General features: G+C 44.6%; 1 protein-coding gene across 2 annotated transcripts in view; it reads right to left on the bottom strand.

Moving 5' to 3' along the window:
* The window catches only part of LOC121436398 (huntingtin-like), a 144,467-nt gene that overhangs the window by 3,545 nt on the left and 123,973 nt on the right, over positions 1–16,949 (bottom strand). For both annotated transcript variants that reach the window (XM_041636237.1, XM_041636238.1), the window contains exons 54-66: positions 16,509–16,609; positions 15,386–15,540; positions 14,864–15,003; positions 13,737–13,819; positions 12,211–12,341; positions 11,942–12,071; positions 10,303–10,458; positions 6,802–6,992; positions 4,987–5,101; positions 4,660–4,873; positions 4,150–4,255; positions 3,143–3,305; positions 2,780–2,940 (exon numbers count right to left, since the gene is read on the bottom strand). In XM_041636237.1, coding sequence (XP_041492171.1) covers positions 2,780–2,940; positions 3,143–3,305; positions 4,150–4,255; positions 4,660–4,873; positions 4,987–5,101; positions 6,802–6,992; positions 10,303–10,458; positions 11,942–12,071; positions 12,211–12,341; positions 13,737–13,819; positions 14,864–15,003; positions 15,386–15,540; positions 16,509–16,609 — 1,846 coding nt within the window. The remainder of the gene's footprint in view (positions 1–2,779; positions 2,941–3,142; positions 3,306–4,149; positions 4,256–4,659; positions 4,874–4,986; positions 5,102–6,801; positions 6,993–10,302; positions 10,459–11,941; positions 12,072–12,210; positions 12,342–13,736; positions 13,820–14,863; positions 15,004–15,385; positions 15,541–16,508; positions 16,610–16,949) is intronic.

Here is a 16,949-nt window from a genome sequence, read left to right as displayed (position 1 = left end):
AAAACAGAGGGTGGCCTAGGCACATCAGCAGCAGCTGCTGCTTGCAACCCTCTCCCAGGAGGGCAGGGGTGGGAAGGCAGAGAGGCCCAGAAAGTGGGAGCCCTGCAGTGCAGACAGGGTGCTGGTTCCCAGTGCTCTGTGCAGTAGCACTTACCTGGGCTGGGCTCCCCACAGTGCTAGTGGCTGGTGTTCCTGCTCATACTGCTCCAGTGCAGGAAGGGTAGAGCTAGCACCCTGCCTGGGAGGCTTTCCCGTACTTAGGGTGAGGCTGTGCTGTCACCACCAAGACAATTTTGCTGCTCAGTAGCTCTCGTGGTCTGCTGTGGGGGAGGTTGCCAAAAGAGGAACTCCTGGCAGCACTGTTGGGACGGGAACTGAAGCTTTATTTATGACTTTCCCCAGGAGGGTGACCATGGCATAAAGATGAGAGCTAATGAGAAGCAGCACTGAGAAAACCCCGGAGGAATAAAGCATGCCAGAGGATAAGGCAGCCGCAGGGCCAGTGGCTGGCCTGAGCTGCCCTGCCTCCCCTTCTGTGCTCCCCTCCCATCATCCTTCAGCAGTAGCATTCCTGCCACAAACCCACCCATTGGGCAGCACTTGCTGGCAAATGGTTAAACCTTCTGTTTTGTGTCCCTGTCAAAGTTTTATACCTTTAGTTACCGGTGGCCCTGTCAGAGGAGCGGCAGGTGGCAGTTAGGTCTGGGAAACCAGCTCACCAGGAAGCAAAGCTCTGCTGGGTGAATCTCAGGTGAGGCCCTGAGAGCCTTGGCCCCAGAACATTTCTTGCTACTGCTGTATCTTTGCCGCTGCCATTTTTCTCTGGTACCTGGCATGGAATAAATGGGCATGGGGAGACTCCCCACTGCCCTTAATGTAGTTTTGGAAATATCCTGTTTTACTGGGCATTTTTACCTGTGGATTATTAAGAAGGTCATTTCCTCCTAAGTTGTGCTGTTTGACTGGAACAATGACTTAATATAATAGTGTTAGTTTAAGTAGAATTTTGATGATTGAGGGTTTTTAATAAACATAGTAAAGTTAGGTTAGTTTAGTAGAAAAATTAACATAGGTAAAGGTAGGATAAAATGTTGCCCCTGTCTCTGATAAAGCAGAGGTTGCAGAGGATAAAACATAAAACAAGAAAGAGTCACACAGCTAGAACACATGAGTTTCTATTGAGAAGCCACATAGACTGTGGTTTAAATTAATGATTAAGGAAAAACAGTTGAGTCCCAGAAGCCCAGCTAGCTCAAATTCTTTTAATCTTAATTTTGGGAGATGTGTTTCCAGGTTTTGGAGTACATCACAGCTGAAACAAAGCTTTGGAAATGACTTAAGGTTAGATTGAGACGTTTCTGTAGCTTTGAGGTGAAAAAAAATCAAGGAAACAACCTCAGGTTTTAGAAAGGCACAGTTCAGTGAGGGACTTGTAAGATCAAGGAACAAGAACAAAGCAGCCCAATCATTATTAGTTGATGTGCCTTTCTTGCTAGAATTGGTTGATGATTAAAGATGACTAATTTCTGTCCTCAGTTTCCTGATATAAAAAAATGTTAATGAGTATACCCTGAATAAAGTAGAACTGACTGTTTTTCATATATGAAAGATTAGGTTAGGGGGGCTGGAGAGATGGCTCAGAGGTTAAGAGCACCAGCTGCTCTTCCAGAGGTCCTGAGTTCAATTCCCAGCAACCACATGGTGGCTCACAACCATCTGTAATGAGATCTGTTGCCCTCTTCTGGCGTACAGGCATACATGGAGGTAGAATGTTGCATATGTAATAAATAAATACATAAATAAATAAATCTTTAAAAAAAAGATTAGGTTAGTGATTTTTTTTTAAGATTCCTTATAAAATTACTTTTTTTTTTTAAATTTTTATTTATTATATTATGTGTATAGCATTCCTTCCACGTGTGCCTGCAAGCCAGAAGGGGGCACCAGGTCTCATTATAGATGGTTGTAAGCCACCATGTGGTTGCTGGGAATTGAACTCAGGACCTCTGGAAAAGCAGTCAGTGCTCTTAACCTCTGAGCCATCTCTCCAGCCCCATAAAATTACTTTTTGAGACAAGTAATAAAGCAACTGATTCTTTCCTTGAAACCACAAAATGCAGCTTGACAGTAAAAGAGTGACTGATAAAAATACCTCACTTGCTTACACTGTGTCAATCTACAAGTTGCTTGGACATGAATGTATGTGAGTTCTTGGAACAATTTGTTTTTCATCAATAATACACAGGATGTTTAACCATGTAAGGGAAATGGGAAACATGTTTTTTACCTGTATTCGTTATAATCATTAACTTGAAAGATAGAATGTAACCACATTGTAATTTTTATACTGTCTGAAACATTTGGTCAGGATATATAAGCTGTGAAGGAAAAATAAAGACAAGATTAGAGAGAGAACAGAGAAAGACCCTAAGTGTGTGTTTTTTACTTTTTACAGGCCTCAGAGAGTTTAGTCCCGTACTGTTGTCCCCGCCCCCACCACTGACAGTCCCAGAGTATTAAGTTTTACTCCCTCAGGTAGAAAAGTTGATTGATAGTCTGTAGATACTCTTGTAGACTCACCCTCAAACCCCTGAGCTGCTGGAGGCTGGTCCTCACTGAGGCAACATTTGGAAAAGAGTTAGTTAAGCATCGCCTTGCTATCTGTGGGGTTCTGTAGAGTTTAGTTTCAAAACATTCAATGAAACCTGAACCTGATACTAAGAGAATAAAAAAGGTCTGGTGGAGATTAAAATATGGTCAAAGACCCATGGAAGGATACATCGCTGAAACCCATGGGCTAGTAGATGCGCTGACAAGGAAGCAGGAGAGGCTCCACATGGCCATGGCAACTGGAGTTCTTTGTGTGAAGTTGGACAGGGATAGCATGACCCAGTCCCTGACCATGGATGACTGCCCAGCACTGTGCAGAGTCTGAAAAACCTGGGGATGAGAGAGTCCTGAGCACAGGTCAGCTGTGGGGTGGGGTGGGGTGGGGTGGGGTGGGAATAGAGTGAAAGGGGCTACAGCTGCCACCCTTCTTACAGGATGAGTCTAGCCCTGGTGACAGACCTACTGGAAGTGTGGAAATGATTCTGCCTTCAGCCCCCTGCTCTGTCCTTGTCCCACACATGGACACCCTCACCTTGTAGACGACAGTGGCCATGAATTGTGGGTATGGCTGCTGGTTGGACAGAAACTCTCCAATGACTTTGTTCATGACATCTTGAGGTGGGAAGAAGTCGTCTAGGAACTGAGGCAGGATCCTTGCCACGACCCTGGCTTCACAGGGAAACCCCTTGCGGATCCTGTAAGGAAGGGAGCTGATCTGAGTTTCACCCTGGTTCCTGGCCTCTCAGTCCTGCCCACAGAGCAACATGACTGAGGCTCAGAGGCCCTTGACATATAGGGATGCTCCAAGTGGGGCTCAGTCCACAATTAGGATATGAGCTTTAAAATTCAAAGGTGACACACAGGCTTTTCTTTTGCTGCCCTGATTGATCCAGGCACTATGAGGAGAATAAAGCAGAGTGTGAGAAGGCACTATAAAGGAACAGCAGAAATAGGGTGGGGTAGTGACATTATAGAAGAGACTTTCCACATCAAAATGCTTCAAGAACTTTTCACTGTTACATGTCCTATATGAGAGCACTAGTGTCAATCAGGAGTTTTTCTTTCCATCAAAGATCCTCCCCCCACCGCCTGCACCACTTGTTCCTGTTTATCCTTCTCAACATTCAACACTTGTCCCTTAGCCACAACCCGAAAGAGAGCTGACGTACAGCTATCCCACTAATACACAACTGCAGTGTACAGCTGAGAAGTGCACAAGTGACGCAGACACTTGGCTGTGCCTTCCTGTGGATGTGGCCCAAGCCCACCAATAGCACTTGAGCACACTCCCAGGAGTGTTTATTTCCTTAGCAGTGGACTGTGGGATCAAGGAGGGCAGTGAGTGCCTGTAACCTACATGGGTCCAGCTGTCCCCAAAGTGGTGCTCTGTGAATATTCAAGCATTGAAAAATGGCCACAAGATGCACTTTAAAGTTTAAGAGGATGAACAATTACACATAGAAGCAATTGCTCTGAATTTGGCTCTAGGATAGTCAATGACTACGGAGGTTAGAGGTAGGGCTGTGCTGCATTTCTTACCTATCAAAGAGAACAGATACCCGCTCCATAGCAACGATCACAGACTCACTATCAGGCGTAGCAGGGCTGGGGTCAGAGGTTCTGCCCGGACTGGCTTTTTCTTTTCCTGAAACAGAAACACTCAGGCCGCTATAGGATTGAAGCCTAAGAGGCTTGAAATTAGCATTTGGTGACTCATATAGGACTTGACCAGATAAACACAGACCCTTCAAAAACAGGTGATTAGAGTTCCTAGCAAGGTAGGACCCACCTCAACTTTCTTACAACTCTCAGGGATGTGGTGGCCAGAGGCAGCTCTGAAACCTATACATGGTGGTGTCATGTGAGCTGCTCCTTTGCCCTGGGCCCTAGAATTTCTGGAAAGGTAACAGGGCTGGTTTAGGGTCACAATAAAGCTACAGCACCATGAGGCCTGGTTTGTGACGCTGAGTATGTTCCTGTTTCACTTTTTAGAAGCTAGGCTATGCACAATGGCCCTGGGTGAGTCGATGACCCTTACAACTTGCTCACCTGTGTACATGCAGGTGAGCATCAGGCCTAGGGCTGCCATGGCCCGATGTGGGCTTTGTACATTGACTCTGTCCACGCTTAGCTTGACCAAAGACTCTGTATCTAAGCGAGAGAGCTGCTCAGACAGCAGGAGACGCTCCAGACCCCGGAGGGCACAGTGGTAAATGATGGAGGGGGTGGACTCTTCACTTCCAGACAGCATAACTCCACACATCTAGACAAGAAGAAAGGTTTGTTCTTATCCTCCTCAAAAGCACAATGACCCACTGGTACAATTCACAAGGAAGCCTGCCTGTGTCCAATAGAACCCATCCAAAGCTGTCTCACCTGTATTACAGATGCTGAAAATTCTGGTCCCACATCCAGAGGGTAGTTTTCCATCAGATAGAACGCAGTGGCACACATCACCAGCACATGCTGCTGGCTGTGAATGTTCACGCAGCTGAAAATGGGAGACAGAAATCATACCTAGTCACATATAGCACCCCTGGCTGTCTGCCGTGGGAACAGTTTTAAAGCATATCCATTCACGTCTATCGAGTATAGAACCCTGGGCCGTGCCAGTGACTACACGGTTTCCAGAGCTGCATGGCCTCAGTATGGCACACCATCTCAATGCTGTACCTCTTTTTTTTTTAAATATTTATTTATTTATTATGTATACAATATTCTGTCTGTGTGTGTGCCTGCTGGCCAGAAGAGGACACCAGACTTCATTACAGATGGTTGTGAGCCACCATGTGGTTGCTGGGAATTGAACTCAGGACCTTTGGAAGAGCAGGCAATGGTCTTAACCACTGAGCCATCTCTCCAGCCCAATGCTGTACCTCTTCATAGGCCACTTGACTCTTCCTGCAGATTCTTCATGTTTAAGATGCTTCTTCAGGATGTGTGGCATGTGCTAACTTGTAACACTCTATATCATGGGATCACCAGTTGGTACCACCAGTAGGGACCTGGCTAGCATATGATTTAGATCAATGTCACCATAAACAAAGGAACCACACATCATCTCTTCTACCCTTTCAGATGTATTCAAATGACAATGTCACATCTAGGAACTGGCTACTGCTTTGTATGTGACATGGAACTCTCTGCCCAAAGCACTGAGCAAGGTCTACTTATTATCCGACTGGACACTGTAAGCACCTCATACCCGCCCCAGTTCTCTTTGTCCTCTTCATTCCTCAGCAGATTGTGCCTTCATATAACCTGCTCAACTCTGTCCCAGGCCAGGACCAGGAATTGCAGGGGGTGGCTGTTTGCTTACCTTGCACACATGTAAGCTACTATCCAGCAAGGACTACAGGGAAGAAAGCACCTTCCTACAAGCCGCTATCCCTGTCCCAGCTCGATTTGCCACTGACTGTGGGGCCCCTGAAATGCACTTCTGCTCACCTGTCAGCTTAAGACCTTACCATCTCCAAACTTTTAACTTTACTCTGCATTTCTCAATCAACAATCCACCACACAACAGCCGGCTTTTCTTCCAACTCCCTTCTCATCCCTAACTCATGTCCCAAATTCTAAGTGCCCAGTTGTGTTCCATCAGGGCCACAGCTCCTCCCTCTGCTTCTAAAACTGAGCTGTAATGGGCTCAACTTATTATCAAAAGGACCAGCAATATATTCATGTGCAGCTGTATGTAACATCTTTAGGGGGAGGTGGAGATTAGAGCAGGAATAAAGGGTCTCACAGGAAACACAGGGCTGATCAGAAACTAAAGAGGAAGCTAAGTCTGGTGACAGAATAAGGAAGTTGGTCCACATCAGTGTGCTGAGTGCTGTAGGAGAGTGATGCAAGGCAGGACTTTTCATCTTGCTAGAGATGAAAGCTTCTGGCATATACTTGTATCCTTGTGTCTCATGGCTACTATTTCCTAAAATAGGTACACTCCTGTCACCTACTAGAACCTGGCAAATACTTTGTTACTTCTGAAACAGGATCTCATCTGTAGCCCCGCTAGTTTCAAGCTGATGCCAAATTTTCTGCCTCAGCCTCTCAAATGCTGAGATTATAAGCATGCACTACTATGCCAGTTCTAGCATATACTTTTAAAGTCAAACAGGGCTCTTCTGTTTTATTTTTTATTTTTGTTGTTGTTAAGACCATACTAAAGCCCACCCACCCAGCCCCACTCACTGGGCTATTCCTTTGAGGTTGGACAGCAGATATTCACTAACAACTGGAATGAGCTGCTTTGCAGTGTCATCCAAGAGGTCACACTCCAACACATAAAGGATGCCATGCAGGGCTCCGATCTGGCTGGGGAGGTGGCTGCTCCTGAGTGTGCTCTCCAGTAGGCGGCTGACTGGTTCTGCCACAGTTTTGTCCTGAATACAAGCACAGACATGAGTTGCTGGAGACGGGTTGATTGCTAACTGCCAATGGCCTGAATCCCTGAAACTGAAAGAGCCTAGCTATAATCTAGCACACAGTAGAAGTCACACGGGGGCAGGATACCATGCAGGAAAGGTCGGTGTACAGTGCTGACCCTATATAAAAATCTGAATTTGAGAGAGGATCCACCTTATGTGGAAAATGTGATTTGTGCCTACACTTGCTTTCCCCTTTGGAGTTGTAGGGTGCTCCTGTAACCTGTCTTGACTGACAACACTGATTCTGAGCTTTGCTGCCCCTGTAGAACATCTCGTATGTGTTGTCTACTCCTTGTCTACCTACTGGATGAATGAGCTGTGTTCTGTATGACTATTCTGGAACAGTATTCAAACCTGGTTTTCTAGGCTTTACCCAGGAATTCTCTCCCTCAGCTAATTCTGCCTCATGTCTCTTCACTATAATTAACTTTGGTCTGGCTCCTCCTAGCAAAAGCTTGTTGGTAGTTGTGGAGCTCTTGACACTAATTTGTGCTAACCTGGACTGACATGGTATCACTTTCTCTGGGTATTCTAAGTGTGGCAGTGGAATTTTTGCCCAGACACCCAGCACACACCTTGACACAGGACTCCTCCAGCAGTGAAGACTACTGTTGTGTGATGCACTCCAGCAGCAGGACGTCAGTGTCTGACTGACCTACCAAACACCCTACCAGGAAAGGCTGACTGAGGACTCATTTGGTCTCATGACAGAAGAAGCCATCTAGTGGTGGAGGTGTATACTTTTAATCCCAGCAATCAAGAGGCAGAGGCAGGTGGATCTCCGAATTCAAGCCCAGTTTTGTCTACAGAGTGAGTTCCAGGACAGTCAGAGCTATCACAAAACAAAGAGGCCACCCAACCTTCTCCAGGGGAGTCTATATCTAATGGTCTTGGGTTAAAGAAGGTTAACAGTCCTTGCCAGTTACTTCCTTCTCATCCCCCTTGCCATATCCATGTGTTCTTCCTCAGGATAGTACAACCAAGGCCTCTAACCACACTTTTTTATAAGCATAACACCAGGATATGTTGTTGAAGGCTGCAGATCTAACAGTGAGCAAAGAACAGTGACAGTTTGGATGCATGCTGTGGAACACTGACCTCTGGACATGACACAGTTGTGCCATGTTGAAATCAGAAGAGCCGGATTACCTGCATCTACACAAGACTCTCACAAGTACAGAACTATAATGTTCCCTCATAGCATGGGTAGTTAAGGACCAAAACCTGAACCTCAGCATACTGCACATAATCCTTACCCAGCTGCACTTGGACTTGGGAAGGTTAACTGAAGAGGGAGAAGGGTGCTATGTCTCCATTTCTGCAGCTCTTGGGGTTACATTACGTTTTAGTATGCAGCTGTTTTGAAGTCACTACAGTTCCAATAGATATGTCTTCATCCATACTTATATGAGGAAAGCCAAAAAACACACTGGTTTACAAGCTGGACTCGGCTCATCAGTGACCTATCTGAGGTGAGCAGACCTTTGCTCAGGTTTCCCCAGGAAAAGCAATGCAGCAGTGCAACACCATCTGTAGCAACACAGGGCAGCTGAAAGCCTCTCAGAAGACAATTGCCTTCAAGGACAGCCGCCTCTGTACACAGAGCTGGGAACTGGAGCCAGCCACCATTCCGCCTTGGGGTTGTTCTTTAAAAATCACCATTATTTGCCTGATGCATTTGATTTACATTTTGCCTGAGGAACCTGGGCCTGAGCACAAAACCACAGTTACAAGGAAAGTCAAGCCACTAAAGTCCCCCCATGAAGGAAAATAGACCTCCCACAAGGACACAGTCCTGACAGCACCCAGAAGATGCCTGCTTTGAAGAGTGTGCTCACACAGGGGGACTAAGTGCTCATTGTTCCCGTTCTCTGGAAGATGCTAAGCATGGCCACCCATGCTGTATACCTGTGCTAGCCTCTAGGTACAGTGACAACAGGTTCTAACAAGGGAAGACATGGCATATATGGCACATGAAAAATGGGCGCCAACAGGCTCACCCACACCACTCCCGCCAGTAGCCCCAACTACTTCATGCACAGCAGCCACTCATGTGTCTATTGAACAAGTAAGTTTCTTTTTGTAAAAATTAGTTTTTGTATGTGGTATGTGTATATGTGTCCACATGTTAAATATGAATGCGCATTATGGGAACCTGTAGAAGCCAGAAGAAGGTGTTGGTTGTAAGTTGGCAATGTGGGCGCTAGAAACGAAATCAGGTATTCTGTAAGAGCACCAAGTGTTCTTAACCACGGAGTCCTCTCTCTAGCCCTGAACAAGTAAGTTTCTATTGTTATTACAAAAATGGATTCCAGGAAAAATATATTAAACACATGATGATAAGTTTAACATTTAATGATAAATTTTAAACTAATTTAAAAACATAATTATTTTAACATTAAGTGAAAGGGCGAAAGTGCCTGAGCCAACAGTCTAGAGTCACTTTATTTTACTGGCCATGCTGATGCCCTTCCAATATGTACCAACAAGAGGTGGAACACACAGGTAATTATTTTTATGTATGTATCTGACATATTTTCTATGAGAACCACCTAGTATGTATACAGGAAAGGCAAAACCAAGTAGTACTAACCAAATTCTGATAAACCAGCAGCAGAATAATGAGGAATGCTGATGAGTGGGGGAATCTAGGTATCAGGTATCCAAAGAACACCTTGATTTGGGATTTCCCAGTACATATCTGTTGTCAATAAATTACCCTGTCTAAGGTGTTTTGTGACAGCAGTACAACTGGACCAAGACAATCATGATGCCAAGGATAGATGTCTACATTCCCCAGTGGGGGAGTGCAAGGGTACTATGACAGATGGGTCACCAGGGAAGACCTGTGTAAGTCAAACAATACAGTGGGATCCAGACCCTATCAGAGAAATGGAGTGGAGCTGTCAAGATGATAGACTGGCCATGGACACAAGGCATGGTTCCAATATTTGGGCTGTCCCAGTGGCCTCACACTTTTTGTCCTGGAGAGGTACCCTACTATAATGGCACAAAAGCCAAGGGGCATAGGTGCTTCAACCATGTTCACCACAAAACATCTCGGTTTCCTGTGGGGATGATACCAACAGGTACTGAGTTCTTTTAGCTGATCAGAGCTGTGGTTCCCATGTGCCAAGGACCTTACCCTGGGACAGGCCTTTGAAGTATGCAGATGAACACAGCACATTTGACCAACACCAGATCCCAAAGCAGAGAAGTCCTAAGTGCTTCAATGGGGGCAGCCTCTGCACCACCCCTCACTCACCATACCAAGGACAGCAGCTGCCTTACAAGTGGCAGGTACTAAGTACTGAATGAGGATTTCATCTTCTGAAGGGTGCACTCTCCGAAGTTCTGTGAGCGTTAGATACATCATTTCAAACTGGGTGCGTTCAGTGAATAAGTCTGACACCACGAGAAGCTGGAGACATGCAAGATCAGAACAAGAAGAAGAGCATTACACCCAGAGGAATGTAAAAATGTAGTCTAAAATGCAGTGGGTGGTAAGGCATGGGAAAAAATAGGAGAATCTTCAGTACTGATTGGAGAGACTTAAAATACAGAACGTAGAAGTAGTAACAGAATATCATGTTAAAAATGCCTTTGCATATACACTACAGATGGAGGAAGAGCTTGGATTTCAGCTGCCACATATACAAGGGTGATCATTTTCAGGTAATGTCCATTAATACAGGGCCACGTGCTCAAAACTCCTAGGAGCAAGAAATGGGCAATCATTTCTCTCTCTGTTATCATTGTTACTTTAATTTATTATCATTGAGTGTGTGGATAACGTATGTGTGTAAGTGCAGGTGTGCACAAAAACACAGCATGTGTGTGAAAGCCAGGAAACCACTCTTGAGAGTTAGGTCTCTCCTTTTACTGTGGGTTCTGAGGATCAAACTCAGGCTGTCAGATCTGCTGCACAGGAAGCACTTTAACCTGCTGAGACATCTTGCTGCCCATTATCACTTATTTATTATATATCTATTTGTTTTTTATTTATTTTTATGTGTTTGGGTGCTTTGCCTACATGTATGCTGGCATACCATGTGTGTGCTGTGCCCACAGAAGCCAGAAGAGGGACTCAGATCCCCTGGAACTTGAGTTACAGGTGGTTGTGAGCCCCCATGTGAGTTCTTGGAATGGAACCTGGGTTCAGAAAAAACAGCCAGTGCTCTTAACTACTGCTTTCTCCAGTTCCCACTATCACTTTTAAAAAGACCAAGCAACTATTTTAGAGCCTTTCAATTTCCAGCCCTGTCAATATTGATAGATGTCACTCCTAAAACAAACATCCTATGTTTGGGGCTGTAGCAGAAGAGCACGAAGTACCACGAGACTATTTATCTGACCTATCTACTTATCTAATAAGAAGGGTAATGTCTAGGAGTCCACAGCTGTTTGTCACCACCCTAGAAGAGACAGGCAGATAAGGTGGGCCTTTGGAACTGTGACAGCAACTGGCATATTACACACTGGTGCTACACTTGAGAGCATTTACCTGCTCTGGATCTGAAAAAGAACATCTGTCCTGTCACCATCACCAACTTCAAACACTCGGTTGCTCCAGACCTGGGAGGCTGTAGGAGTTCCTTTACAGGTTCTGAGACATTACAAACCAGGTGGTGTGTGTGTGTTGTGTGTTAATGTATGCATGTGTGTGTATGTGTCTATGTCTTCATATGTGTCTCTCTGTGTATCAAGCAAATTCATGGCACATACAAGTATGGTATGTATGCATTTATGTATATGGTATCTATCTAGTGCATCTATTATGGTATTTGTATGATGTGTCTGTGGAGTGTATTTTGGTACATGTGTGTATGTGTATGTATGTGCATGTGTGTGTACAGCATCACACATGCTTCTGGATGTAGGGAAAGAGGGGAAGGTAAACTTACAGATCGAACCACTTCACTGATCAGGATGACAGGGGTCTTTCTGGCTGTACTGGATGGCAGGATCCAGCGGCTGTACAATTCAAGCAGAAACTGCGAACAGGAGTGAATATCAACCCCAGCACGGTGTTTTCTGCAGAGTGTGAAACATGGATATTTTCCCCATACATAGATGAGAGGTTCACCTCAAGATGGACCCCAAACATATCAAGTGATTGAGAAGAAATTTCAAATTGCTTATTTTTTTTTCTTTTAAAAAAGTCAGTATTAACCTGGAATTGACTGGAGACACAGGTGGTGATGTTGGTGCAGGAACATCAGCCTCTTCCTCTTCCTCTTCATCCCATTCCTCCTCTCTCAGGGGTGTGATATTGTTCCCTAGCCACACAGAGTGTATGGATACCTGCCACAGAAGCAAGAACCAGATTTAAAGTTCTTGCTGGGTAGGTACAAGCCAGTCCACTACTCTGAGCACATAAGACCACTGTAATGATCTATCCCTTTCAGACCTATATGTACTGTCAGAGGAGCCCTTGGGTACAAAGGCTAAACTGTTGGCAGAAAAACTTTGACCTTAGGTTCAAGGCTTGAATGAGTGTCTGAAAAAAGTATGAAGTAAAAGAGGCTCCAGAGAGTGACACTACAGTCCCTGGAGAAAGGGGACCATACACAGATTTTATAAACCTGGTTCCCATTCATTTGTGTTTTCCAGGAGTAGACCCTGCTTTTCTGGGCTAATTGCTTAGAGATATCTCTCCAAGGATGCAGTTGGAGATGTAATTGTTTTAGGAAGATTAAGGGGCAGCCAAGAGCCCCAAGCCCCCAAATGCAGCTCCAGATGAAGTGGGTTTTGCACTGACCTCCCTTCTGATTGCTCCTCTACAAACCCTCCTGCATTTTCCCTTATGACCTCAGATACTTTCAATGAAGGCAAGCTGAGAATTGTGGATAAATTTCAGTTGCCAATGTTCTCCACACCTAGCTCCTTGCACCATCTCTTTCCACAAAATGCAAAGTGGCAGTTCATCCTAGTAGTTTTTTGTTTTTTTTGTTTTTTTTTTTTTTTTGATAGCTGATATGGTATCCCAGGCAAGGCAGGGCTAAAATGGACCCACACAGTCTTACTATATTCAGCTTACAGACACTGGAACTGGAACTCCAGTACTGAAGGAAGCAGAGTTAAATAAATGTAACAGAGCCAGAAGGGATACAGTCAGGGACATGGGACTCTTGAACACGGTCACGTACCTAGGGGCCCCAGGCATCTTATTTATCACCTCATCTTTAGAAACACTCCATGAAGAGCACATCACATTCTAACTGTCACTATGACTTATCTTAGGGCAGAACTTTCTCTGCAAAGGTAGGAAGGAACAGAGGGGTTTGTCTAGAAAAGCAGCAGGTACCACAGCTCCCTGACCCCTGCAGTCAGCAGCTGTCAACTATCCTTATTTGTTCTTACTAAAAGTAATGCTACCTGCTAAGCTATGCACTCAGTTGCTCTCTGAACTAGCAGCCAGGAAACTTTCAGTGCTGCATCTGACTGAGCAGCTCTCAGCTGACTTTATTTTGTCCTTCCTAACCTTTCATGCTTCTTAGCTCTCTCCTGTCTCATATCATTCCACTATGTTTTATAAACATCTGCATGCTTATATGCAAAATATATTGAAATCTAGAATAAAGTATGTAAATAAAACTTTTCTTTAAGTTTGGTATGTGGCTCAAGCCTGAGGACCAACAAGGCTGGTTATAATTTCAGCCTGTAATCCTCAGGAGGGAACGGAATGGTGTAACTGACCTGGCCCAGCTTGTAGCTCATGTTGCCTAGCTCCCGCTCTGAGTTGATCTGCAGTAGTAGTTTGTCATGGCTGATGAGGGCACCTGTAAAACATCAGCATAGCACTGCATAAGACCCTGACTGGCTGGACAGATGTTTGCCCAATCCGGTTATCCTCTTCATTGGCAAGATGGCTCAGATATACAGAGGCCCAGGAGGTCTTGTAGTACTGTCACTTGGTAACCTGTTGAGCTGGCAAGCCTGGTAGGCAAACTAGACTCTTTTCCTATGGCTGCCTCAAGCTAACAGTGTTAGATCTCACACCACCCATTCTCTCCCCAAGGCACTCTGATGCTCTTAGAGCTGTATTCTGAGTTCCTATAGCTATCTATCCACACCTTTCTCAAGACTCTACAGAGCAAGTATGTCATTTCTCACCCACTCTATTGGCCCAGACAGAGGCTCCTCAAGGTCTAGGCCCATGGCCATTTAAAGTCACACTGCTCTGTTAAATTCAATGTTCCCAAAATCATTTTGAGATACACAACACACTGAATTTCCATACAGAAACTTCCCCAAATAAAGTCTTCAAGGTACTTAAATTCCTAAAAGAATGAGGTAATTATAAGATTGAAGCAGTTTGTTCAATAATAACGAGGGTGATGGCAAAGGGAAGGGTAAGGAGGTTTTGGAGGGGGTTCATTTAGTATACATTATGCACTTGTACAAAAATGTCTTTATGCAACACAGTAACTTGTACAATTAATAAACACAATGGAAAGAAAAAGAACCTACAAAATTCTCTTCATTGAAGCAGGATACATCCTGGTGCTTATGGTGGTACAAGTCCAGACAAAGCATGAGACTTGTGAATGGGGGCAATACACTCAGCATGCAGCCTTCTTGTTAAGCCACAGCAAGAATGCTAGCCATGGCTGGACAGAAGGCTCAGCGGTTAAGAGCACTGACAGCTCTTCCAGAGGACCTGAGTTCAATTCCCAGCACTCATACGGCAGCTCACAGTTGTCTGTAACTCCAAGATCTGACACAGACATGCAGGCAAAGCACCAATGAATATAAAATAAAAATAAACATTTTTTTTTTAAAAAGAATGCTAGCCACACTCTTGTTCTAGTTCCTTCCTGTACCTGTAGTAGCTGGCAACAGGGAAGGGACAGGATCCCAGGCTTGGTGAGAATGGTGAGTGGCAGTATTCTCTCTCTGGGAAACCATTTCTTGGATCTCTTGTTCTACAATCCCTCTGATCATGCTCAATTTTCTTCCAAATCTAAAATTCAGAACCAAAAGAAAGAACATGTTTGCTTTTTTCAAACATCACAGGAATGAAAACCATGAAAACCACCAGGACTTCTCTTTCACTTGCCTGAAGCAGCTGGTGTAACAGCAAGCAAACCCTGCTGCAGGTGCTTATTCCTGACCCAAATGTCTGAGCCTGAATACCCAGTGAAGCTCATACAATTTCACACTAAATCTTCAGCTTGTCACCAATGACCAAAATCACTTTAGGATCTATATCCCTGGGCAGGGCCACAGACACATATTACATCAATTCTTTTAACAAAGGAAAGGGTATGGGAATTTAAAAGTGGAGTGGGCTACCTCACCATCCTCTGCAATAGAATGTAGCCCACATAGAAACTCAGGCAAACCTGGTATCGAGAACCTTCAGAGGCTTGTTCCGGGGCTGTTGCTCCAAGCAGCTTACAGCTGGATTGCCAGCCACAGGCACAGTCATTGCACTGAGCACTAGAGAGGTGATGGCCTGCACAGCCAGGACATGGATCTGGGTCCTTTCTGTATCTTCCTAGAGGAACAGTCCACACATTGACAACATGACAACAAGATACCAACCACTTATTCTGCCTCTACTTCACACAGAGCACAAGGGCCATAAGGCTTCAGAGAGGAGAATTGGATTCCTTAAGTCCTGTGGCTTCCCATAGCCAGAGTCTTTTGTTCAAGTTTGTTTGGCATTGGTCACACATCTATATACCTAGACCTTGGAGTAAACCTGAAGTATGCAAATATTTGGCACAGAACTCCAAATAGGCATTTACCTCAGAGGACATTGCTCTTAAATACTATCATTTGAGAACACCGGCAACCTGGCAGTTACAGAAACGTTGGAAGATGATCTTGACGACTTGTGACCTATATAGATTCACTCTCTTATCTGTCATCTCCACAAGTTCATTTCACATCTCTCAGAACCAAGGGCTCATATCCCAGGACTTTGAACATACAAAACTATGGGTGTTATTCATGTCTTATTAGCATGGTGAACATTAATATTAAGCAAACAAAAAACTATGGGCGTTATTCATGTCTTATTAGCATGGTGTACATTAATACTAAGCAAACAAAAAACTATGGGCGTTATTCATGTCTTATTAGCATGGTGTACATTAATACTAAACAAACAAAACCTCTAAGATAATTAAAAACAAAACAAACAAGAAACAAGAACATGACCTGGATTCATGGCCTTTTTTGTTTTAGTTCAATGATATTCCTTCAGATAGTGATAAATGAACAACAGAATGCAAAAGTGCTGACAGAGAACAATCTTATTCCACTGATGTGGAAGGTATCATAGTAAAAGTTGCATCCTAGCTACTGGAAGCCTCAGTCTCCAAACCTCTCAGAGGGCTTGTCTTTATTGTGGAGCATCAGCTGAGATATGATCAGCCTGCTTTCCTGTTCCCAAACAGTCACCAAGCTGCCATAGCTACAGGTTCCTATTTAGCCACCTTCTAGCTATAGAAGTCTCACCTCTGGTGGGCTCTCCTCCTGTTCCATCACTAGGGGCTGGGTCACCAAGACACCAAGGAGGGTGGCCCAAGTTTCTTCGAACTGGGTACGACTGGTCCACCCTGGGAATCAATCATTACATTAGATAGTTTCCCAACTCTCCAAATCCATGAAAAAACACTGACAATATAACGCCTTTAGTGATGTTCCTAGCGAAGATCTTCAGGGCAATCCTATAGCATAGGGAATACCAGTCTCTCCATTTACCATGAAGGACACTGTAGTACATGGAAGTCAGTTATGCTATCAAGGTCAAGAGGCATAGGCCAAGTTCAGCAGCCCAGACTGCCCTTCAATTCCCCATTGTGTGGTACAGTGACAAGGATGTCCACACAGGTTTCATTCAAGCAGGCCAGGCTATTCCTGTCTATGAAGCATTTTTAAAGTGTCACCTTAAGTCTG

Source organism: Microtus oregoni, unplaced genomic scaffold (assembly GCF_018167655.1).
Source record: "Microtus oregoni isolate MIOR12 unplaced genomic scaffold, Mior012 000049F_ref0000343, whole genome shotgun sequence".
Classification (NCBI taxonomy): domain Eukaryota; kingdom Metazoa; phylum Chordata; class Mammalia; order Rodentia; family Cricetidae; genus Microtus; species Microtus oregoni.
The sequence above is the reverse complement of the archived record's forward strand: the minus strand, read 5'-3'. Positions and strand labels throughout refer to the sequence as shown.